The following is a 23,354-nucleotide window of genomic DNA, read 5'->3' as shown; positions in this document are numbered from 1 at the left end:
TAGGAGGCTCATCCAAATAACTTCTACCCCAGCTCCATTAGGTGCATCTTCAGGGACTATAAATGTATTCTCACTATTGTCAACTGAAGTCAAGTATAATCACAGATAAATGTGCTACCAATCATTCCCCTAAAGGAATTCAAAAGTCAAACATTAAGGGAGCGCCTGGGTGGCTCAGTTGGTTAAACATTCAACTCTTGATGTTGGCTCAGGTCATGATCTCAGGGGCGTGAGACTGAGCCCCACATCAGGCTCTGTGCTGAGCATGGAGCTTGCTTGAGATTTTCTCTCTCCCTCTACCCCTGCTCACACTCTCTCTCAAAAAAAATTTTTTAAGTCAAATATTAAGGATTAATGCTCTCCCACCATTAATTTAAACTGTGCTTCAAAAGGTTTTATCCTAAGGCCCCCTGGGTGGCTCAGTGGGTCAAACATTTAACCCTTGATTTCGGCTCAGGGTGTGATCCCAGAGTCATGGGATTGAGCCCCATGTTGGGCTCTGAGCTGGCAGTGTGGAGCCTGGTTGGGATTCTCTCTTGCTTCCTCTCTCTCTGCCCATCCTCCATTCACGTGCATACACACTCTCTCTCAAAATAAATACACTTAAAAAATAATAACATAAAAAATAATTAAAAATTACAAGACTGTTTTGTCATAGCAAGAGGTGAGACTCTAGGGGAATGTGAAGGATTTTGTAACCTGGACACATGCATTGTTGCTTCACTCACCACATCAGCCCAGACACTTATTCTAATGACACCATCGTTGCTAGTGACCAACCCCCCGCCCCCCACCCACCCCAATCCTTCCACACCAGCCACTTTCCGACCCTCTGGGAATTGCATCCTTTAGAATATCCTGATTGGTAGTAGCTTGACCTCCTCTGAGAATGGATTTCATTTGGGGAAGCAACCAAGTCCAGTGAGCAAGGAGGCTGAATCTAGCTTGATTATACCAACTAGGATGAAGCCCAAGTTATGACTATACAAGGAATGAGGTTGATCCGGTGTTGTATATAATTCTGTTCTGAAAGCCATTCCTAAAGAGAAGTGGCAAATGTCTTCAACAGAGACTTCATCGTCAGAAAACATGTGCTTCCCAGCATAAATCCTGGTAGGTTTTATTTATGGTTTTGAATCTCTTTTGTTACTCTTAATTGTTAGTTATCTGCTCCTTGTCTTTCTGAATGGTAGCTACACTTAATAGGTTTGGCTATTCCTTAGCAAATTTAAGAGCTTTTCTGATTTTATGTAAAATAATGGTTGTTTCCATTTTTTTCTTACCTGCTCAAAAATAACAGGGGTGCTGTGAAAGGTCAAAGGCCACCAGTTGCCCAGTGGGTTTGGCATAAGCCAGTTGAGAGAAGGCAGAAGGCACCATGAACAGTTCTGAATGCGGGCAGGTTTGCTTGTCTGGGTCCCATTCCACAGGTACTGCGTCAGAGGGTGGCCTCAGGACCACTGCCCCCACTCCCACCCTGCTTTTAAGATGAAGCAATGAAACAATTCTGTAGCTGAAGATGGTGAAGAAATGGAAAAAGGAGAAGATTTCCTCTCCTCTCTAGAAGCTTGCTTGGATCAAACCATAAAGGAGAAGTGGAAGATGGCAAGAACAACTCAGATTGACCCCCCAGGACATGTCTTAAACCAGGTGGGCTGGACAGACCACTGTCCTGCACTCTGCTCCATGCCCCAGCCCCTGCTGGCCCTGAGGAAAGCCCTAGAAATGGCTCCCTTCATTGGGCAACAACTGTTGGGCCATAGGAACTTTAATTATTGAGGGCTGGTTGGCCCAACCCTCTCTTGGGAAACCAAAGCCTAGAGGTTACCTGTCAAAGTCGCAAACTAGTCAGTAGCAGGGCTGGGATGAGTGTTCTTTTCACTAGCCACCATCACATACAGAGGAAGTCTTGGCCAACTGCCATAAATGACTGAAGGGAGAAAACGATTTTATGCGGCCTGTGAGCAGATCGGCGAAGGGGCCTCCGTGGCTCAAGATTGCCTGGCAAAGGGCAGCATCGAACCTCCCAGTAATGACTTCTGAGGGAGGAGAAGGAAAAGAGGAGTACAGATAAATTTATTAGTTAAATACTGATTTTACAGCCATTTCACCTTAAGACAATGTTAACAGGTTTGTGGGTCAGGGAAGGTATATGAGGGTGGCCTTCATGGAAGAAAGCAACGTAATGATGATTAAAACAGAATCTTGGTTTAAAAATATTCTCTGCTACAGCCAGTAGGATTTTGGGGTTGGGAGCTGGGGATTTGGGGGAAAGATGTGGTAAGGCCACAGTCAGCTACAGGTCTGTTGAAGATGAGGACGAGGAAGGAGAAGTCTTTGCGAGGAGCTCCAGCATCTCGGGCAGAAACGGCAATATGAAGAGGAGAAGAAAGCCAATTCCAGGACAATACAAGGGCTGGACACTCCCTCAAGGCCCACCCTCAGTGACTTCTCTTATCGGTTGTTGTCTTTCCATTAAGTTTTTGTCATGTTGTGTTTGTTTGCTTTGAATGTATGTTGCAAGATCTCTAGCTTTTTGCCTCCTGGACAGAAGATGTCTTCTGGGGAAAGGATGTAGGTAGGTGCAGGGGCTCCGCATCCCTCGGATGAACTCGGCCTGCTGTCTGAACAAGAGACACAGCTCCGCAGAACAAGAGGGTCGTCCACGAGATCCAAGCACAAGAATTCACGGAAACCCCCTGCCCACCCCCAGGGCTGGTGTCCACCAGACACGCTCTTCTGAAGGATCTCAAGTCTTAGGTGAGTGTTTGTCAAACTCGCTTTAGCAGCAGAACTTTTTTTGTACTTACTTGGGACCCACCTGTGTGTGAAGGGGTGGATGAAGGATTTGGGGGGACAGGCGTGGGGGAGGCTGCTGTGTGGCTAAGCTGCCAAGCTCTTGTTTTGTGGAGGGAGAGACATGTTCAAGCTGAAGGCAGAGCTGAATCACTCAGCAGTGGAAGGGATTTTTATTTTCAGAGGCTTTGGGGGTGAGGAGAAGGAGCGGAGGCTTGAGCCTTGGGTCAGGGAAAGGAACTTGGGGGAGGCGAAGTTCCAAGTTGCAATTTTGCCCAAGCCACACATGGCAGTGGGTGAAGTGGCCCTCTCCTCCATCTCCTCCACGAAGCCCTCAGTAGCATGGGCGCTATACGCAGTGTTTCAGGAGCCAAGATTCGGTATTGAGGAAAGCAGGAGTATGCCAAACCTGAAGGGGGAGTGCTGGACAAGGGCAGCAGCTGCCCGGAGGGGCTTGTCGCATCCAAATTCAGGCTGGACCAGGGGTCCCAGAGCCTTCACCCACCCTCAGAGCCCCGGTGCTAGGAACACCATGGAAAAGCCACCATCTTAGGTCATGGTGGTGGAAAGGCAGAGGAGAAAGATATCTCGTCTCTTGTAGGGGAGGGGTAGGGCGGAAAATAAGAAAGAAGTCTCTTACTCCACAGAAGGGACTTAAATGTGCTTGTAGTGAAGGGTGGGTTCTTCCAGATCAGAGTCTGGGTTCTTTCCAGTCGCCTACCCTTGAAAAGGCATCCGATAAAATCCAATACCCACTTCCCCTAAGCCAAATTGTCAACTTCAAGTTTCTTCCCGGTTGTTCTTCTGGAGTTATTCCCCAACAGAGCAGGCTGGCCCCTGGGAGCCCAGAGCCTCATCTCTGCTGTCCTCCAAGTCCCAAGTCTGTGCCGAAATCTGAGGAGGGAAGGAGGTGACATTATGCAGTGATTATGTCCCCATGACTGTCAGCCAAGGCCAGGCTGTTCCAAGGGTCCTGCTTGGAGCTGGCCTGCGGTGACTGGCTGACAGAAGATGCGTAGCCTTGTGGGGAGAGCTTCAGGGCCGAGAGGACTGGGTGGATGGAGGGCCCGTGGCCAGACATCGCACTGACTGAGAACGTCTGAAAACAAAAAGCGCAAGATGAGTTCAACAGAATCACTCCTGAGGGCTCAGGAGAGGAGGTCCGGGCTGGAGAGAGGAGCCCTGGTGCACAGATGTCCCCCAGCTGGCTCCCACCCCAGGAAAGGGATGAGGGGAGAGGGCCCTAGGACAAGGGCAGGACAAGGCACCAAGCAACATTTCTCTCTGTTTTTCCTAACCCCTGTGCTGTGGGACCCAAAGGGTCTGTGTGATTCACCAGCTTCTGAGCACTGTGACCCAGTAGAGGTTTGTAGATATTCTGGTTTCTCAGATGGCTCGGATAGTTACATGAGACATCTTCCACAATCTTATCACCGTCAGAAGAGGTGATCCAGATCCACGCCAATCTTATCCACACCCAGAAGAGGTTCCTGGCTCTCCTGGTCCTATGGGACCCGGGTTCTTTACCCTGACAGTAAAAAGCTCTTTAGGACACAGACTCCCTCAAGTGCATGCAGACGACAGATCAGAGTTAACGGTAACCAAGCTTAGTTACTGCTTAGAAACCATAACCAAGCTCAGAACTTCCCTAATCCCAAATAGGGGAACCAAAGAGGGAAGGGGTTGGGGAGTAGGAATGCCATCATATTTGAAAGAGGGAAAGGACAGGACTGCTGACTCATCTTCTGGACACACGTGAAGCTGGACCTGTAGCCGACCCTCATTAAATGGCAGCCTGCCTGTGACCTCCTCACCAACCCCCTGCCCATCCACCCTGCCCTCCCCACAGTTTCCACACCTCTGCCCACGCCAGGAGGGTCCTCTTCCATCCCCTCCCAAACTTCAAAGAGAAGGTCACACCACCTCTCACTTAGGAGACAGACTTGCTCAGAAAGCCCATGCGCCGCCTCCTAGAACCTTCTACAGTTGTACCTCCCTCCCCCAAAGCATGCAGTCTGATTCAGGTTGTGGCTGTGCCATAATGTGTCCCTCCCCACTCCTGGTCTCTGAAGGTCCTGGCACAGAGGAGCTGCTAATCATCTGTGTGTTGTAGTTGTACGTCCAAATCACTGTAATGTGATCAGATGTGCTGAAATAGACCCTTGTGCAGATAGCCCCTATAGGGCCTCAGGTAGGACCCCAAAGGCACCAGGCGGCTCCTGCTGCCACCTGCTGGGGCCCTGCTGAAGCGCGTGTTCCAGGGCTGACCCAGCCACCTGGTGGCCTGAGGTGTACTATCCCACAGGCAGCCCTATCTCCCCGCCCAGGGACGTACCTGGGCCATGGAGCTGCTGTGCCCATGGTAGGCCGACAGCCCGGGCTCTGTCTTGATGGGGCGCATCTCTTCGCTGCTGCTGGTGGCTGCGTTGCTGGAGTTGCTGGAAGCACTGGTGGCGGGAGGAAGGCTCTCACTACCCGAGGGACCTAAAATAAGGCAGAGTCAGGACACCTAGACCAGGGACAGGGGCGAATGGATGGTGGTCCTTTGAGACAGCCAGGGTAGGTCTGTGCTAACAGTTTTATTTCTATTTGCTGGGGAATGAAGCAGGGCCCTTCATCAGGGCAGGGCAACAATTCTCAAAATGGGACAACTGAAAATATCAGAATTTAAGCGACGGGCTCACCACCCCTTATTCAAACCCTTGAGACTACATGTTTCAGGACTCAGAAGTTTTTGGATTTTAATACTGTATATTATAGAATACTCCCAGCGGAGTCTGAGACAATACTCCATAACTAAGCACATTAATTGTTCTACAGCAAAACATGTGAATATTCACACATGGGATAAATAAAGACTATAAATAGCCTGAGTCTGTTCAGATTAGGTTTTGCTGCCCAATCTAGCTCCCTACACTGGGAATTTCGGATAGGGGGGTGCTGCTCACCTGAACCAAATGCTTGCTCTTATCACTGCAACATGTAAAGAGGTGAAGTTACCTAGGGGAATGTGCTGTGCTTCTAAAACAGTGTGGACACAGGGAGAAAGGCTGAAGACCACTGGCATGAGACACAGAAAATAAGATGTAATAATAAATAAGATCTAAAATAAAATACCTAATCAGATATACTGCCAGAAGGGGTAAGCCATGGTTGAATCTGGGAAAGGAGGACTTGGGTCATGTTCTCAGTAGTGGACAAGGAAAATTTATCTGTTTGTCATGCCTTAGATTAGAAGATAAACTTTCCACTGGATCAGCCGATTTATTTTTCCTGCAACTGCAGCATTTCCCAGTGAAATCTCTGATTTGGTAGCAGTACTGAAGAGGGAATGCTCTTGATAGGAGCATAAGTAGTCCTCATTCTTAATCTAGAAACTGAAAAGGCAAAGTGGCATACTGGACAGGATATGGAGCTTGAAGTGGAAAAACCTGGGTTTTAAGTCCAAGTCTATCCACTCACAGCTGTATGACTCCGGTTAAGGCACTGCCTTCTCTGAGCCCCAGTTTGCTCATTAGTAAAATGCAGATAATTGGTCTCAAGGGGGTCTTTAAGGACCAGGGAGATACTAATTGTAGAGCAGCTTTCTAGAATGCTAAGTACTACATGATGTTAACTATACTTTGGCTTACAAATCAATCTGTGGATTGAAATTAATGGAATCCTGTCCTCCTAGATCCCTGTTATCTCAAAGAGAACATAAGGGAGCTGAGTTCTTGAGTGGCCGCAGTACCAAAGATGGAGGGACCAGTAATGTTCTTTTTCTCTCTGGCCCACAACTGGTCCAGCTGGCCCAGTGCAGCCTTTGCAACTGGAAAGAATTGTGCAGCTTGATTTGAGCCTGCTTCAAAAGCTCCCAAAATTTTGTGTGGTGATGTTACTTTTCACTGGGTTATCATTCTCTCCTGAATAGCTGGGATGACGCTTTTTGTGTGTCTCGCGTCCATGAAATACAGCCAGACCAACACTAAACCATCCTACACACCTAGAAAACTGATTGGGAGATTAACACAACAATCTGCACAACCTGAACCACAGGATTCAGCAGGTACGCGACACGAAGAGCTGAACTTGGGGAGCAAGAAGCCCCGAAAGGTAGGGAACCCCTTTTGCGGGCGGAGAGAGGACGGAGACTGGGGAGGGGAGGAGCATACGGGAAAAGCACCCCTCCCCAAAAGCAGCTGGAGAGAAAGTGGAAAATTGGAAACAGCCGCAGGGACTAAACTGAATAGCTGGGATGGACAATGCTATCATTATGCCTTGGTAGCCTGAGCTGACCCACTAAGAATACATGACTTTTACATATTCCAAGGGCCACTGAGTTCTTAATATAATTACACACAATGCTTTTACTCACCTGCTGGTGTCTTAGATTTATTAAGGTTCTTGGGCTTCCGTTTTCTGGTTTGAATCCCCTCTTTCCGCATTGCAAGAGGCCTGGGGACCTAGAGAGTTACAAGTCAATACATACGGTTTTCTACTTGCACGTGATCTGCTACCTTATTTAAACACGCACTCACACTATGAGAAGGCAACATCTAAGCAATTCCTCTACAAACCTTAGGGCTGGGACTAAGTGAATCAGCCCCTGGAGCTCCTGCTGAGAAAGAAACCAATGCTGTTCAAATATACTAGCATACTGTACTATATGCTGTGTACTATACTAGCTCTGGAGAAATGGAAGCTTAAAGACACCATTCCTTTCTTCCAGAGCTTCACAGTTTACTGGGAAAGACAGACAAGTAGGAAACAACCAGACTCATAGATGATGTGGGGGAACAGAAAAGAAACACTAAGCTCTGTCCTCTGCCCGGGAGGAGGGGAAGAGGCACATGACCACATCAAGGAAGGCTTCGCTGAGGAGGTGATGCCTAAGTTGTGGGAGGCTGTCGAGTAGACAAGAGGCAGGCATTTCAGGCAGCAGGAGCAGTATGTGCAAAAGCCTTTAGTTTATCAGCAGTATCAGGACACTGTGAAAGTGAAAACGCGGTGCTATTAATAATTATGCCAAGAAAATAGGCAGAAACTGGTGCAGCTCAGTGAATTGAGATGTGAAGTCACTCTAAATAGAGCAGCTCTGCTCTGCACTGCACTGAGTCTGGTTGGAGCAAATCATGGTGTTTCCATGGGTGGTGGGGAGCAACCAGAGATTATGTTGGGGAGATGGCCCTGAGGCCAGGTCCTGAGATAAACTATCCATCGGCAACACTTTTACGGCACTGACTTCTGATAAACAAGCAGCAACTGTCAAGCATCATGCTCCTGAACCGTTCACAGATGCCTAAATAAGTGTCTGGGGAACAGGCTTGCTGGGTCATCTTTCTAGTATTTTTAAACATGTGCCCTCCTCACAGCTGGTTTCTCTTAGGCCAGGCCAACCCAACTCTTTTAGTTCCTGGTCTGTGCTTTTCTCCTATATGGCACTAATAAAGGCCATCCCTGAAATACTGAAGGAAAGCAATTGCCACTTGAGAGATTAAACATGGAATGGTTAAGAGAGAAGGGTATCAGAGTACGTGAACTTGAACCTGCCTTCTAGTCAACTGAGAGGTCAGTGTTCCCACCTTTGGAGGGAAGTAGCCTCTCCTCCCTCCAGCACCCAGCCCCACACTTTGGCCCACGTGAAGCCCATCCTGACTTCAGAAAAATAGAGCCCTCATGTTTATCCCCACCAACCTCAGTACTTGCTTTAAAACAATCATGGTAAAATACACATAACATAAAATTTACCATCTTAACCATTTCCAGTTGTGTTAAGTATATTCACATTGTTGTGCGGTCATCACCACCGTCCACGCCCAGAACACTTCTCATCTTGCAAAACTAACACTCTGTACCCATGAAACACTAACTTCCTATTTCCCCCTCCCCTTGGTCCATGGCAGCCTCCATTCTACTTTCTGTCTCTATGAGTTTGACAGCTCTGGGTACCTCATATGAGTAGAATCGTACAAGATTTGTCCTTTTGTGACTGGCTTCTTTCACTTAGCATAATGACTTCAAGGTTCATCCATCTGGTACTATGTGTCAGAATTTACTTCCTTTTAAAGGCTGGATAATATTCCCTTGTGTGGACAGACCACATTTCACTTATCCATCCATGGACCCTTGGGTTACATTCATATTTGGCTCTTATGAATACTGCTGCTGTGGACATGAGGATACAAGTATCTGTTCAAGACTCTGCTTTCAATTCTTTTTTGGATATATACCCAGAAGTGGGATTGCTGGGTCATATGGTAATTCTGTTTTTAATTTTTTTGAGGACACAATCTGTTTAACACCTGCATAATATTCCTTTATCAGTTTCTTTTACCATTCCCCTATTGAAGAACAAGAATTTCTTTATCCATTTTCTTCCTGAAGGTTTTTTTCCCCCTCAATTTGCACTATTACAGTGATTCAACAAACATCCTTGATACACTTCTTTGCAGAAGGAAGTGTATTTTCTTATGAATGTTCTTAAGTATATTTTTGGCTATTTTTTTCTCACTATAATAAGAAAACATGGTACACTTCTCGCAATGAGCAGTGAATAATGTACAGAAATAATGTATAGAAAGTTGGAAGACAACTATATTGTACACCTAAACTGAATATAACATTGTACGTTAACTACACTGGAATTCAAACTAAGCACCTAATTTAAAAAAAAAAAAAGAAAGGAAACATGAAAAAATTCATGTTCATGAAGAATCTTTTCTTAGATTCATGAGACTAAGTTAGTAACAACCCCTCCCACTCCACTACCATCAATCCTGTCCCCATGGGGCGATTGAAATACCAGCCTGTTATGTTTCTTACATTTTAAAACATTCTCAAACATGTGTGCACATGTACATATCTATACACGTATGTATGTGTGTATTCATTCACCCACCCATCTGTATCCGTGTGTGTGTTTCACTCACCCTTACTCCCATAGTAAGGGGTCATAGTATGAGGTCATACTATGTACATTACTTTGCAAATCTGTTTTGTTACTCCAGGTCAAGATACATGGCTCTGACTTAATTATTTTTTAAACATCTGCACAGTATTTCACACTATAGTTTGTGCCATAGTTTAGTCAACCATTCCTTTAGGAGGCTTTATGACTGTTTCTTGTTTTTGCCACTACAAATACCACAGCAATAAACAGTTCACACATCATTAGGTACTGATTCTTTTATTGTTTTATAGACTACTTTCCCCAAAGCAGAGCTGCCAAAATCAAAAGATATGTGTGTTTCTTGTCCTTAATAAGAACTACTAGGTTAATTTCCTAATGAATACTTGCAGTAATTCACATGCAAACCAATGACATAGGAGAGTATTTCCCCAAATCCATACCAGCATTTGACTATGCTGGCACCTGACCTTGGACTTCCAGCCTCTAGGAATGTGGAAATAAATTTCCGTTGTTTATAAGCCATCCAGTCTGTGGTGTTTTGTTACAGCAGCCCCAACGGACTAACGCAGCCTGGAAGGTCCCTTCTAAATCTAGGTTTCTTTGCTAAGACGGGAAAAAATGGATTATGATCTGAAAGTAGGAAGACAAGTAAGAAGTGAATAACGGAAACAAACGTGTGGCCGCTGGTAGGCTGCTCACCCCGCCTGGTGGTGGGGTTACTTACGCCATGGAGCTTCATGTAGAGGCCGCAGGCATTGCACACAGGCTCGCCCTCGGCGTTGCGGCGCCACAGGGTGGTGGTGGTGGTCTGGCAGTTGGCACAGGAGAGGCCCACTCGGCGGGAGGCAGACTGCAACAGAGAAGGCAAACCCTTCAAGTCCAAGTAAAAGGCAAGTGCTGCTGCTTCTACTTCGCAGGGAGCACCGAGGGGCTGGCCCTAAGTGGGTGGCAGGGTCAGCCACTGTAGTCCTGTATAAGAATCCCAGAGCACGGGGGCGGGGAGCCTGGGTGGCTCAGTCGGTTGTGTCCGCCTTCAGCTCAGGTCATGATCTCACGGTTCGTGGGTTCGGGCCCCACATCGGGCTCTATGCAGACAGCTCATAGCCTGAAGCCTGCTTCAGATTCTGTGTCTCCCTCTCTCTCTCTCTGACCCTCACGCTCTGTTTCTCCTCTAAAAATAAACAAACATTAAAAAAAAAAAAAAAAAAGAGAATCCCAGAGCACGAGGCACCTGGGTGGCTCAGTCAACTTTGGCTCAGGTCATGACCTTATGGTTTGTGAGTTCGAGCCCTGTGTCGGGCTCTGTGCTGACAGCTCAGAGCCTGGAGCCTGCTTCAGATTCTGTGTCTCCCTCTCTCTCTTCTGTTTCTCTCTCTCAAAAATAAATAAACATTAAAAAAAAAAAGGAAAAAAAAAAGAAAAAAAAAGAGCCTAGGGGCGGGGTGGTGAATGAGAACAAGGACTTCAGCTGTAGGAGAAGTAGAGTGAATTCTTTTCCTAACTGTAGCATTAGTGGCATTATCAGTCATTCATGAAAGACCCCAGCAAGCACTGGGCACTGGAGGCAGAAAAGCTTTTCTCAAAAGTAGAATAAATGTGGGCTTCCAGTACCAGGCATGGGTGGTGGGTGAACAATTACTGTATTTGAATACATCAAAGACTGAATGGGCCTTATGACCACAGAGAAGAGAAGCATCAGGACTTAACCCCTCTATTTCTCCCTTCCAAATGTACACGAAAGCTAGTTTGTGGTGGTCAAAAGAAAATTCTACTGGAAAAGACCATGGAGCCACAAGCCAAAAACCCCATTACAAACACTTTTCCAGCCAGAGGGCCTGATACACCCTGCTTAATCTCCCTGGGCTTTGGGTTTTATCAACTGATCAGTTGAAACAGGGTAAGGAAGAGTCCGCCTTGCTCATGGGATAGATGAGAAAACAGGAGATGTAGGAGGCAAGGCTGGACTGGGAACAAGGAAGCCTGAGCTCTGGTTCCAGATAGGAGACTCAGTAGCCATGTGACTGTGGGCAAGGCTGTTAGCTTTTCTGAGCCTCACTTTTCACTTCTGCATAATTAAGGTGTTAAAGTAGATGGTCTGGAACATCCTTGTAGCTCAAGCTCACTCTAAAGGGAGGAGACATTACTATGTTGCCAACCACCCACCCAACTCCTCAACCCGCTTCCTTTTCAAGAGGACTTGAAAGGGGTGCCTGGGTGGCTCAGTCAGTTGGGCGCCTGACTCCTGGTTTCAGCTCAGGTCATGACCTCACCCTTACGTGAGTTCCAGCCCTGCATCAGCTCTGTGCGGACAGAGCAAAGCCTGCTTAGGATTCTCTCTCTCCCTCCTTCCCTCCCTCCCTCTCACTCCCTCTCTCTCTCTCTCTCTCTCTCTCTCTCTGCCCCTCCCCCACTCCTGCTGTCTCTGTCTCCCTCAAAAATAAATAAACAAACTTAAACAAACAAACAAACACGACTCGAAGTCCAGAATTCAAAACCTAGGCATTTCCCATCTAAGTGTGAGCCCGAAAGCCGGGGGCCAAGAGGAGGAGGGAAGGGCAGACTCGAGGAGCCGGGCACTTGCTTACCAGCCGGCGCTGGGGCTTGATAAGGGGCCGGTTGATGCCGTTCATCTTGTGGTAGAGGCCGCAGGCGTTGCACAGGTAATGCCCCGTCCCGTCGCGCCTCCAGAGCGGGGTGGACATGGCCCCACAGTTGACACACTCTCTGCCTTCTGAGAAGTCATCAAACATGTCTACTGGGTGGAGAGTAACACAGAGGATTCATTCTTTGTTGGGGCCCAGAAATCTTACACTGGGAAATCTAGAAATAATGTCTTTTCCTTGCAAGAAGTAAAAAGATGGATCACCTCAGGCTGCCTCCCATTTCCTGACTCTGGCCTCAACCCCTGGAGTGGACAGTTTTACTCCCGGGCATCCCAGACATCACAAGGCTCTCCCCAGTCACGAGAAAAAGAAAAGTCAGGCAGCGACCACCAGCAGCCTGGATTTTCATCCCTCTCTTTCAGAGCCTGTATCCCTGAAGGTCTCACCCAACACTGAATTCTGCCCAGACCTTTTTCCTCACTTTTCCCTTCAAAATGGAGATCCCTTTCCATTTCAATTAAAAAAAGAAAAAATTTACTCTGGGAAATTAGAAAATAAAATGTGTAAAGAAAATACAAATCATATGTAATCCTATGACTGCAAGATCACCAGTGTTATTAACATTTTGTTCTATTATATCTTTTGCAGTACTTTATATATTGACGTATATTTGTGCCTAGTCAAGGTCAAGCTATATAATTTTGAACCAACTGTTTTCACTTGATACCAAGGCATTTCCCACATTAGACATTCTTCATAAACTTGGGGTGCCTGGGTGGCTCAGTCAGTTAAGCATCCAACTATTGGTTTCAGCTCAGGTCATGATCCCAGGGTCATGGAACTGAGCCCCTCGTTGGGCTCTGTGCTGGGCGTAAGCCTGCTTTGGATTCTCTCTCTCTCTCTCTCTCTCTCTCTCTCTCCTCTCTTCTTTCTCTCTCTCCTCTCTTCTTTCTCTCTCTCCCTCTGCCCCTCTCCCCTGCTCTTGCTCTTTCTCTCTCAAATAAAACACATGAAAGTTTTTAAAAATTCTTTGTAAACTCATTTAGCACAGTATATTATCATCATACAAATATGCCATCCTTTATTATTATTATTAAACTTTTACTCAATCACTATCCACCTTCCGATTTTTGTTTTGTAAACACAGCTCATTTAGTGCACAAATCTTAGCATTTCTGCTTATTCTTTTAGGGTGCTCCCCTAGAAGTAGAATTACTGAACCAAAGGGACTACATTGTTTGAAATTTTGAAATCATTTTCATCATTTCATCATTTCAGTATCTGTTTGATATGCTGGATCCTGGTCTGACATGTTTTCCTGCCTACTGCATAAAATGAAGGCCCGCACTGCAAGCAACTGTGACTTAGTGTTGCTCACACTCCCACAGGCACGTTGCCATCATGGTCAGTCTCCTGCAGTCGTTGACAAACCCGCTGCATCACCATCTTTACCGTCCAGGTCTAAAGAATTTGACAATCGACAAATTTCACTCCTGCCCATTTCAGTTGCCCTGGTGAGATAGGCTGGGGTGGGCTTCTTATTCCCTATGATCTGTATAAAGCCTGGCTCAGAACTTCCAGAAGTCTCTCTGACTCCATGTACCTGCTTCCTATTTTGAAAAATATTTTACATCCTATCCTGATTTTTCATCCCTAAGTACAGCTACCCTGGTATTAGGGTAGTTCTTGTCCTACCTCCAGAGGTGGGAGTGGGATCTTGTCTAGTAACGGGGTGGGGGGGGGGCGATATTTGGAAGGGAGGGTTTTTAAGAGCTCTCCCTCCACCAGGACCTAGCACTGGGGTTTAAGGTCCCACATTCTCTAGCTCTGTGGCCCAGCTACTTGCTCTAAGGGAATGCGGGCTGAAGAAGAGCATGGTGGGGGGCCCTCTCCTCAAGTCTGGGTACACAAACAGTCATTTGCACCTGCAAACAAGTAGCTGTGTGTCCACAACGAGTCAACAATGTGCAGGTGTGAGGGGCTATTTGCTCAAGCCAGGGAGCTGAGCACACACAGTCACAAGAGAGGCTATTTTTGCACCTGGGTCACACTGAGAACCCTCCAGCAAGGTCACCTGCTTTCAGAGCCACACACAAAACGGCAACTGCTGTCCACAGTTTGCTTCCCCATGCCTGGGGGAGGCAAGCAATGAGCCCGCACACCACCCTCACTACCATCACTGCCAACACAGCCACCACCACCTGCAAACTGGCATGTGCTGACCTTGCCCTGAGCCAGTAAGCCCTGTTCCCTTGGCCCAGGCCTTCCCACAAGGGAACTGGGAAGGCCAAGGGAGTTCACAGAAGGACCTTCGAACAAGGAGGGGCTTTGGCAATGTCATCCTTTTGGTGGGGATCTGCTGTAAACACTAGATGGCGCTACAGCCTCACAATTGAACCAAGACAGTCGTCTAGCCTAAACCATGCCTGGGAGTGGAGGACTTTTCTAGATCATTTTTCCAGTCCAAACCTAATGCAACCCTCTTACTCTATTTTTTTTTTTTTTTATCACGGAAAGAGCTAAACATACTCAAAAGTGGACAGAACGAATTCTTATTTAATCATCAGCCAGCTTCCAACAAGCTGTGGCCAGTCTGGTCTCATGTATCTCTCTACTGACTTTCCTCTGTCTTGTATAACTAAAGAAAATCCCAGACACTCTACCATTTCGCTCATAAATATTCCAGTATGCAGCTCTCACAGATAAAGATTCACTCTCCTCCTTTTAAAGATAGGCAAACCAGCTTCTTTCCTATGTTTTAGTTTATCTAAAGAAGCCTCTACAGACAAAAATCTCATAATCTGTTCTCTTGGAGGGGAGATGTCCTCTTCTCATCACACTTAAGGTATTACATGCAGGGACAGAATCTCATTGAAGGAACCATCCTTGAAATTATAGGTCTCTTAGGTGGTGGTTACTGGCCTTATGCTGCATTGAGACCCCAACACAAAAGTTTGCCTTAGAAATTCCTTCACATTTGCCTCACAGAATTGGTTACACACTTGAGCAACTATTTTACTAGCCAGGGAAAGGCACTGGAGGTTGGCAAATAACGTATTTACCACCAACAAATGTTTACTGAGCATCGGCTTTTTAAGCCCTCTGATAGATGTCACAGATGCTAAGAGGGAAACTTATTCTCAGAATGCTAATAACCTAGTTGGGCAAATTGAGCCAAAATATCGATAATGGGTAACAATATTACTCAACTCATATTCAGAACATACCTTAACCTAATTGGGGATTTGGATGGCAAATACTTCTTGCCTAGGGTAGGAAATGCAGAAGTCAGACCCAGACTGAAGGGTCAGGTGTTAACAACGGTAGCCAAAGGAAGAGAATGGATAGGAGGTCAAGGCCATGCTTCCTAAAGATACGCTCTCAGACATCCCATGTCTCTCTACAATCCACTACACCTCCAAATCTACAGAGATTTCCCTATTTTCTACCAGAAAGTCTTGTACCATCCAACCTACTCAATAAGATGTTATAAAATTTTAGATGATTATTGCAAAGACAATGTAACAATAAAGGAAAAGGAAAACCCTGCATGTTAAATGAAAAATGCAGTACAACAAAATGCCATATCCATTGTGATGGCAGCTAAGCCCACCAGGAAGGAAGTTTTTCTTGGGCCAGTTATTATGATATGGGCTTTTCTTTCTTTTTTTTTATTTTATTTAAAAAAATTTTTTTTAAATATATGAAATTTATTGTCAAATTGGTTTCCAAACAACACCCAGTGCACATCCCAAAAGATGCCCTCTTCAATACCCATCACCCACCCTCCCCTCCCTCCCCCACTCCATCAGCCCTCAGTTTGTTCTCAGTTTTTAAGAGTCTCTTATGCTTTGGCTCTCTCCCACTCTAACCTCTCTCTGGGCTTCTCTTTCTTAAAAATGCCATTCTGGGTGGCTCAGTTGGTTAAGCGCCCAACTCTTGGATTCAGTTCAGGTCATGATCTCATGGTTTCATGAGTTCAAGCCCTGTATCAGGCTCTGTGCTGGTAGCACAGAGCCTGCTTGGGATTCTCTTTCTGTCTCTCTCTCTCTCTCTCTCTCTCCACCCCTCCCCACTCATACTATCTTTGTCTCTCTCCAAATGAATAAACTTAAAAATTAAAAAAACTCACCATTCTGTAATGTCATATTGCCTATTTTTAAAAACCTGATTTAAAATAAACAAAACCAGGGGTGCCTGGGTGGCTCAGTTGGTTAAACCTCCGACTTAGGCTCAGGTCATGACCTCACAGTTCATGAGTTCGAGCCCCAAGTAGGGCTGTGTGCTGACAGTTCAGAGCCTGGAGCCTGCTTCAGATGCTGTGTCTCCATCTTTCTCTGCCCCCACTTACTCTCTCTCTCTCTCTCTCTCTCTCTCTCTCAAAAAATAAAATAAATATTAAAAACAAAAAACAGAAAACAAAACCAGAAAAATTTTTGATCACGTTAAGCAGCTCCCAGTCCGCTATGGGGGTGGGGTGGAGGTGGGGACTATTCTCTCTTGCATCTGACACACACACACACACACACACACACACACCCTACCTGGGACAGAAGGAAGGAGAGAACGGAGTTCAAACCTTGCTGCTTAGCAGCCAGGCTGCCATAAATAGGAGGTAATAGGCAGTGAGGGAGCCCCACACCAGCCTGAACATCTGGCAGCATGGACCCTGGTAACAACCATCTCTTATTCCTTCATTAGAAGTGCACTGGGGGGTGGGGTGCCTGGCTGACTCAGCCAGCAAAGCCTGCAACTCTTGATCTCAGGGTTGTGAGTTGAGCGGAGAGATTACTTAAAAAATCTTGGAAAAAAAATTAAGAAATGCACTGGGTGAAACTTCCCATAGGGCCAGCAGGCGGTGGTCTGAAGCCAGTTTATAAGCCAGATTTCCAAGGGCATAGCTATGACCTTCACTTACGAAAGTCCCACCTACCCAGTGCTGAGCATCATGGGAATGGGTCCAATCACTTAGAGGGCAGTGGGAATTCAACTCTCTCGGAAGTGGGTCAGCATTACCCCACATTGGAGAAAAGACTTGTAATAATAGTTGTAAAGTACTTTGCAAATGAGAGGAAAAACTCACAACAATGGCTGTAAAGTGATTTGTAAACACCAAATGAGATAACAATGATGGATGATTGTTAGGTTTGGAGGGGTGGAGAAGGAGTGGGAAGGCCAGGGACAAATCTTCAGGAGGGATTTTTGCAGGAGGGAGGGGATAGATAAAAGAGCTAGGAGATTTGGGAATCTGACCTTTTCTCAAACCACTGGGGCCATGCTCAGAATTGTAAACTGTGTATCACTCCCAGACTTGACCAAGTTGGAGGCTGGTGGGCAGGGAACGAACTGGCAACGTGGTTCACAAGGGACAATTATGAGGTCACAAGGCTGCTGTTCATAGGCAATAGTAATTAATGACTCTTATCAATCAGAAACACAAAATGAATTGGGTCCTAACCCCGAGAAAGGGGATCTAACTCCTCACCTCCATCCATGACCCACTTCAGAAAACATTGTTTTTAAAGAGGGCAACAAACTCAGCCTGATGTCGTAGACATCCAATTTATTACGGGTGTTCCTAGGAATCACTTCTCCCCAAGTGCCTGAAAGAAAAATGTGGGCCAGGAGGTTGAAGGATCCCACCCCTGACTTCCCCCACAGAGAACTGACACAATCAAAGGCAAAGGCTTCGACCTCTCCCCTGACCTGCTCCATCCATCTTGGGGAACCCACCCACAGGCAGGGCTAAGCAAGCCAGGGCTGGTGAGAGAGGGTTTCGGCTGCCTCCATTTTGACCTCAAACTTTTTAGTTGGATTCTTCTTTCCAGCTTGTCTCTAGACTCAAGCAGAAGACCCTGAGGGTAACGCATCCCTGCTGGGAACTCAAAGGACCCCCTCCTCAGGGACTACCCTCAGCCAGCAAGACCCTGCCCAGGACTGACTCCAAGACAGCGATCGGTCTGACTTTCACTGCCCACCTGCACAGACCCACGGACCTTTGCCCCACGTTTTCCTTATATAAACCTGGAAGTGTTTTCAGCACTTTGGAGACCGCCTTTCAGATGCTAGTCCACTGTCTTCCCGGGTTGGCCTCACGGAAAGAAATTCCTTTCTGGTTTTGCCACCATTGGTCTCTCTGCCTCTGGATTTTGTCAGTGGGGAGTGGCCAAACCTGGTCTGTTTGGGGCCCCCAGAGTCAGGTGAGCTTGCACCCCCGTGCCCTAGATACACTGGGAGAAAGAAAAAAGGAAGAGGGAGAGGGGCAAAGTAGGAGGAACAAGGAAAAGGAATCAGAGGTCGGGGTCATGGTTGGCAGCACTAGGTAAGCACTGCCCGAAAGCTGGCTTTGTCCCCCAAATGCCAGAGGTCAAGCTCAGGCCGGTGGGCACTGCCACATGAATGCCAGCCCACTGGGTTGGTGCCACAGAGCCTGGTTCTGCTCTGCTGTAGAGGTGCCCCTCAGGCTTCCGTCTTTTGAGGGATTTCTCTTGCTAGAGAAAGCTGGGTCTTGAGCCAGAGCCCATGTTGAGCCCCTTCCTTCACCCTCAGATGCGGAGACTATCTGACCTCAGGCCCTCTACTATTTCCATGGGGGGCACTGAAGCCCCAAACATTTGCCATCTGTCTACTCTACTGACCCCTGTAGCAAGTGCTGGACATAGAGATCTAGCAGACACAACTGGGGCAAGACCCCTGCCCAAAGTTGTTTTGGTCTGGCTGGGGATACACAATTCAAAACAAGGAATTCTATTAAATGTGACAAACTGCAACGGCACCTAGGCTTTTTCACTCACCCCCACCTCTCCGCCCTCCATTACACATCTTTAGCTGTCCTAGATCACTCCACAATCTGAGGAGAGAAGACACATAAACACAATGGAAACTGCCCATGCTCTGGGCAGCCATTCAATGCTACAAAACTGCAACCAGAGGGGATCCAAGGCCTGGGCGATGCCAGAGGAGGTACCCGTCCAGAGACCTCCCCCAGAGCCAAAGGGGCTTCAAGAACAAAGTCCCTAGCCCCACCCATATGTCCCTTGCTGAACCCCAGCCCTGCTGTCCCATCCAAAGTTCACCAGAGATTGTGTATGGATTTCCTGACAGGCCTGGATCTGTCCCTGGGACTGGCGCCTGGGTCTGGGGCACAAGGAGCAAACAGATCCTGAGGTTTTTCTGGCAGCCTGAGCCTTTGGTCTTCTGGGCTTCGTCAGGCTTGGCCTGTGACAGGAGGCTGCCAAGGGGAAGGCGGACACAGCTCCAGCAGCATCCAGGCTGGCAGGGATTAGGGCACCTATTCTGAAAGCTGAACAGAAACGGTTCCCGCCAGGCCTGGCAAGAGTGGGCCATTAGCGTCTGCGGCCTCTGCTTCAGAGCGCTGAAGGACAAAGACGTCAGCGATTCACAGAGATAATCAACTACATTCTGACTGCGGTTTCATGAGATGCGTAACATCGTTAGAATCTTACAAACAAGGAAATGGAAAATAATCTATATGAAACATTTAGCGTGCTACATTTCTTAATAGTGGCTGAATAATAGGAGAGAGAGACCTTTAAACTTTTCTCCAGGCGAATATTGTAATTGCACTGGAAATAAACTTTCACCTTTACACACACATATACACACAAACAAAAAACACTGTTGTTCTTCTAGGAGCCTGGCTTCAGGTTTAGAAGGAAAGTTAAAGAACGTGACTCAGGTTAAAAAAAAAAAAAAAAAGGAGAAAGAACATTCTGGGAGGAAGGAAAAAGCATCAAAAACAAAAAGGGAGGAAGAGAGAAAGAAAGAGAAAGCAAAAGGAAGGGGCTGAAGAACAAATGAGACTGAAGAAAAATATTTAGAGCATGTTGCCAAGAGTTAATACCTCCCTCATACGCTAAGAGAAATTGCAAATTACAAACAGAAGGATGAGAAGAAGGCTCTACTCGGTGATTGGTGCCCCATCACTGAAGGGATTATATGGAAAGAGTCAACCATTTGTCCTCCTTTCTGTGACCAACTGGCCCTCCCCTGAGACCTAGAAGCCCCCAAATATCCACCTCCAGGTCTACCTGGTGTGTGTTCCTAGTAGGGGCAGAGTGGAAGGTTGGCCCAGGAGGGCAGGCAATAGAAGAATGTTAACGTGGTTCCCGTGGTTCGGAAAAGATCTTACCGAATCAATAGCAGAACTGGGATTACAAACCCACGCTGACTGACCAGCTGTCTCTTAACCGTGGGCCTAGAATCCCATGAGCTCCAGCTCCGGACTTCACCATCCTGCTGGGGACCCAATCCTTCCCCCAGAAGCAGACGGTGTCAACATAAACAGTTCAAAAATCGGTACATGAAAGATCGTTTAGGGTCACAATATAACACGTCAGCAGCAAGGGCTCTAAGAAGTCCAGGACCCACATATGCTCTGTCTTCCTGACTCATATGATCACAGAAGCATCTGAAGGCGCATCTGATTCAATGCTCTTTGGCATACCAATTGAGAAATGCTCCCTAGCCTTCATCTTTGGGAAGATTAGATGTTGAGACCTTCAAGAATCCCCACATGGGAGACTGTAATTACAGTATTAAAGATTTCCCGATGAAATGCAGGGTCACTCACTAGCTCCAGGAGAAATTTCTTGGTGCTTTACAATTCAAAGTTAATCCTCAGCGATGACTAGGTCCTGGGCCTTCAGCATTGTACAAAGTTAGGTCCATTAATGATGTAGATTGCTAGGAAAAGTTCTATGGTGTTAGGTGCTGAGAATATGACTTCCTTTGCCACATCTGGAAATGAAACATACGCACGTAGACTCCCAGGAGAGGGTCCCCACAGCCCCTTCCCACCTACAGGTGATCTACAGGCTGGAATAGCATCTTTAAAGTAGGCAAATAGGGGGCGCCCGGGTGTCTCAGTCAGTTAAGCGTCCAGCTCTTGATTTCAGCTCTGGTCATAGATCTCACGGTTTGCGCTCTGACATCGCAGAGCTTGCTTGGGATTCTCTCTCCCCTTCTCTTCCTGCCCCTCCCCGCTGGTGCTTTCTCTTTCTCTCAAAAATGGGTAAACATTAAAAAAAAAAAAAAGAAAGCAGGCAAATGGACAAAGCAAAGAAGGCAATGCTCAAAGGCAGGGTTGCGTTATCATTTCTATTTATAAAACTTAACCAAATGTTGATATTTTGTCCTTCTAACAGTAAATGCTTTTGCAAATGCTGTTTTGCCCAGTTGTCTCCTCGCATTATCTGGGTTCCCTCTCTGGGCTTCCCTCTCCCTGCCTCCTGTCCATTACCCCTCGGTGAAGGAGAAGTCTAGGCTCTTCCCTGTGGGTCCTCAGAAAGAAGCCTGCGGAGCGTGAGCTCACGCTACTTAGCATGCAGAAGCCTGAGTCTCTACAGGCTGCCGTGTCCAGTGGACTCCCCGTCCTGAAGCACACCCCCCCATACCGACCCTCTTAAACCTGGAACCACTGGTGCTCCTCTCTTCTGCCAGGTCTGACCAGGATGCCACATAATTCATCCTCCAGGATGGGGCGCTTCTGAGGGAAAGGGGCATATTGCTAATTACTCTGGAACAACAGATTTAAAATCAGGATGTGTGGCCACTCTAGGCAGAACTCTGGCTGTGAGACCTGCATCACTGATCCTTATGCTCTCTGCGGTCCCCTACAGCCATTTCTCTCCAGTGTCACCAAGTGACTTAAAACTGGGCTGATTTACCACCTCCCAGACAGGGTGCATGCAGGATGCAAGGAGAGGAGTGTGTAAAATCACTCTAAAGACTGGGTTTTCTAGTTGGCCACTGCTATCTCACAGCTCCCTGGCTTCCGCCTTTGGCTCAGTGACAGCCACGGGAGCCCTGACAGGGCACCAGCAATTGAAAATGTTTGCCACTTTCTGGACTCCGGGTACTGAGTCCAAATTGTACCCTCCCTTCTCTGGACCCTGCCTTATATAGTAACTATAGCCGCTGCTTAGCTCTGGACATCCCCTAATCATTGGTCCCCTGTGTGCTGACTTGTCTCAGTTAAGACTCTAAGTCTCCTGGAGGGCAGGTGGCACACAGTCATCTTAAAGACTGGAAGCAATGTTTGGGTGATTCCATGAACATTCAGGAGAAGAAACCAAGGTCCAGAGAAGGTGAGTGACTCACGTAAGATTCCAGAACATTCTGTGACTTGATCCTTGCCCTCCCCAGCACCACGCTGCTCTTAGGCTGAATCACTCTATTGTGCTGGGCATACAACGGAAACTCAATGCACATTCATGATCAGATTTCAACAAAATGCAGAGCCCTAAAGTGTCTAACAAGGCAGCAATAGTGCCCATGGAATGGTATTAATCTGAGCGCTCTGCCTGACAGCCTGGCCACCGAGATGCCATGTTCCTGGACACATATAATTCAACTGAGAGTTAACTATGCAGGGCCAGAGGCTTCTCATATGTGTACCGTGTGTGTGTGTGTATAATTATATATAACAGATGGATGAGATATGGAAAACTACTCCATGATTCAGTGACAAAACTGCTCTAATAATACCCTGAAACACATCAAAAGGACACCCCCGTCCCCCCCAGAAAGAAAGAAAGAAAGAAAGAAAGAAAATGTTCATTGTTAAGATGTTCATGGCAAAATACTGGTAACAAGCCAAATGTCCATAGATAGGGAAATGAGTAAGAAAACTGAGCTGCAGTAAAAAAAATAGGAAAATTTGAGTTGATTTTTAAAATGACAATTATACGAACTATGTTAAGATCTCCCCCTCCTTTAACACAGCTTAAGTTCGTTAATTAAGCATTTAATTAAACAAGCATCTCTGTATCTGGGGAATATGTAGGAGACCCTGGGAACAGCAGTGCAAAGGCACTAAACTTGGGGGGAAATGAATGGTTAAAAATAACGTCGGAGTTAACAAAACAAAACAAAACAAAACAACTAAAAACAAAAAAAAGCCCGCCTGGGTAGCTCAGTCAGTTGAGGATCCAACTCTTGATTTCAGCTCAGCTCTTGACTCCAGGGTTGTGGGATCGAGCCCTGTGTCAGGCTCCAAGCTGAGTGTGGAGCCTGCTTAAGATTCTCTTTCTCTCTTCTCT

The 23,354-nt window shown here is 46.8% G+C and overlaps 1 protein-coding gene across 5 annotated transcripts in view; it reads right to left on the bottom strand.

Moving 5' to 3' along the window:
- Positions 1-2,057: 2,057 nt before the first annotated feature.
- The window catches only part of GATA4 (GATA binding protein 4), an 80,014-nt gene continuing 58,717 nt past the window's right edge, over positions 2,058-23,354 (bottom strand). For 3 of the 5 annotated variants that reach the window (XM_042935030.1, XM_042935031.1, XM_042935029.1), the window contains exons 3-7: positions 12,274-12,443; positions 10,413-10,538; positions 7,154-7,241; positions 5,132-5,280; positions 2,058-3,895 (exon numbers count right to left, since the gene is read on the bottom strand). In XM_042935030.1, the coding sequence (XP_042790964.1) occupies positions 3,713-3,895; positions 5,132-5,280; positions 7,154-7,241; positions 10,413-10,538; positions 12,274-12,443 (716 nt within the window). In that variant the 3' untranslated portion in view covers positions 2,058-3,712. Of the gene's footprint in view, positions 3,896-5,131; positions 5,281-7,153; positions 7,242-10,412; positions 10,539-12,273; positions 12,444-17,544; positions 17,592-23,354 lie in introns of those variants that run through there. The other 2 variants (XM_042935034.1, XM_042935032.1) reach the window with 2 other exon arrangements.

The sequence above is a fragment of the Panthera leo genome, chromosome B1 (genome assembly GCF_018350215.1).
Source record: "Panthera leo isolate Ple1 chromosome B1, P.leo_Ple1_pat1.1, whole genome shotgun sequence".
Classification (NCBI taxonomy): domain Eukaryota; kingdom Metazoa; phylum Chordata; class Mammalia; order Carnivora; family Felidae; genus Panthera; species Panthera leo.
This window is presented reverse-complemented; position numbering and strand designations above follow the sequence as displayed.